The 669-nt window shown below is 34.4% G+C and overlaps 1 protein-coding gene across 1 annotated transcript in view; it reads right to left on the bottom strand.

Moving 5' to 3' along the window:
* The window catches only part of LOC104983693 (protein diaphanous homolog 2-like), a gene marked incomplete at its 5' end in the record, with an annotated part of 32,044 nt that overhangs the window by 2,916 nt on the left and 28,459 nt on the right, over nucleotides 1-669 (bottom strand). Inside the window, one exon of the mRNA XM_010833210.1 lies at nucleotides 452-570. Within this exon, the coding sequence (XP_010831512.1) occupies nucleotides 452-570 (119 nt within the window). The remainder of the gene's footprint in view (nucleotides 1-451; nucleotides 571-669) is intronic.

The following is a 669-nucleotide window of genomic DNA, read 5'->3' as shown; positions in this document are numbered from 1 at the left end:
AAGTTTTTGTTTTTTTTTTTTTAAAGAAAAAAGGTCTTAAGTTACTAAATTAGCCTGTATTTCTTTTTCTAGGACCTGAACACTAACATGGCATTACTAATCAGACCCTACTGTATACATGATTTACACAGAGCCACAAAGCTATCAGCATAACCTTAACGGATTTGAGTCACGTTTCTAAAAAGCAAGGCACTGACCCCTAATATAATGTCTGTTGGTGCAGCACTGATTTTAAACTCAATTCAAGAGTGTTGAAACTTAACAAACAGATTAGGATTTCCAATCACACAGACAGAACTCTCATGATCATCATAATTAATAGTTAGAGCAAATGAGTACCCATGGATACAATGACCTACCATATTAAAAGAGGAAGTTTAGTGAGAGAGCTACACTTGAAAAGTGTCTATTATAACCACAATCAAAAGACACTGAGGATTATGTTACATACCTATCAGATGAGTAAAATCAATGTCTAATCTTTGTCTATACTTGAAATCTGGATCCATTCCACTGCAGTGCAGCACTATCTGTGAAACACACTCCTCAATTATTTTGTAATACTGCGGCCTGCAAAAGAGAGGAAGTGTTCTTGAATGCCTTTTCTACCCAGACAAATCTATTTTAAGAAATGATTCTGCATGATAAAGAAAACTAAGTGATTTTCTA

This window comes from Bison bison, unplaced genomic scaffold, assembly GCF_000754665.1.
Source record: "Bison bison bison isolate TAMUID 2011002044 unplaced genomic scaffold, Bison_UMD1.0 scf7180017863208, whole genome shotgun sequence".
Classification (NCBI taxonomy): Eukaryota; Metazoa; Chordata; class Mammalia; order Artiodactyla; family Bovidae; genus Bison; species Bison bison.
This window is presented reverse-complemented; position numbering and strand designations above follow the sequence as displayed.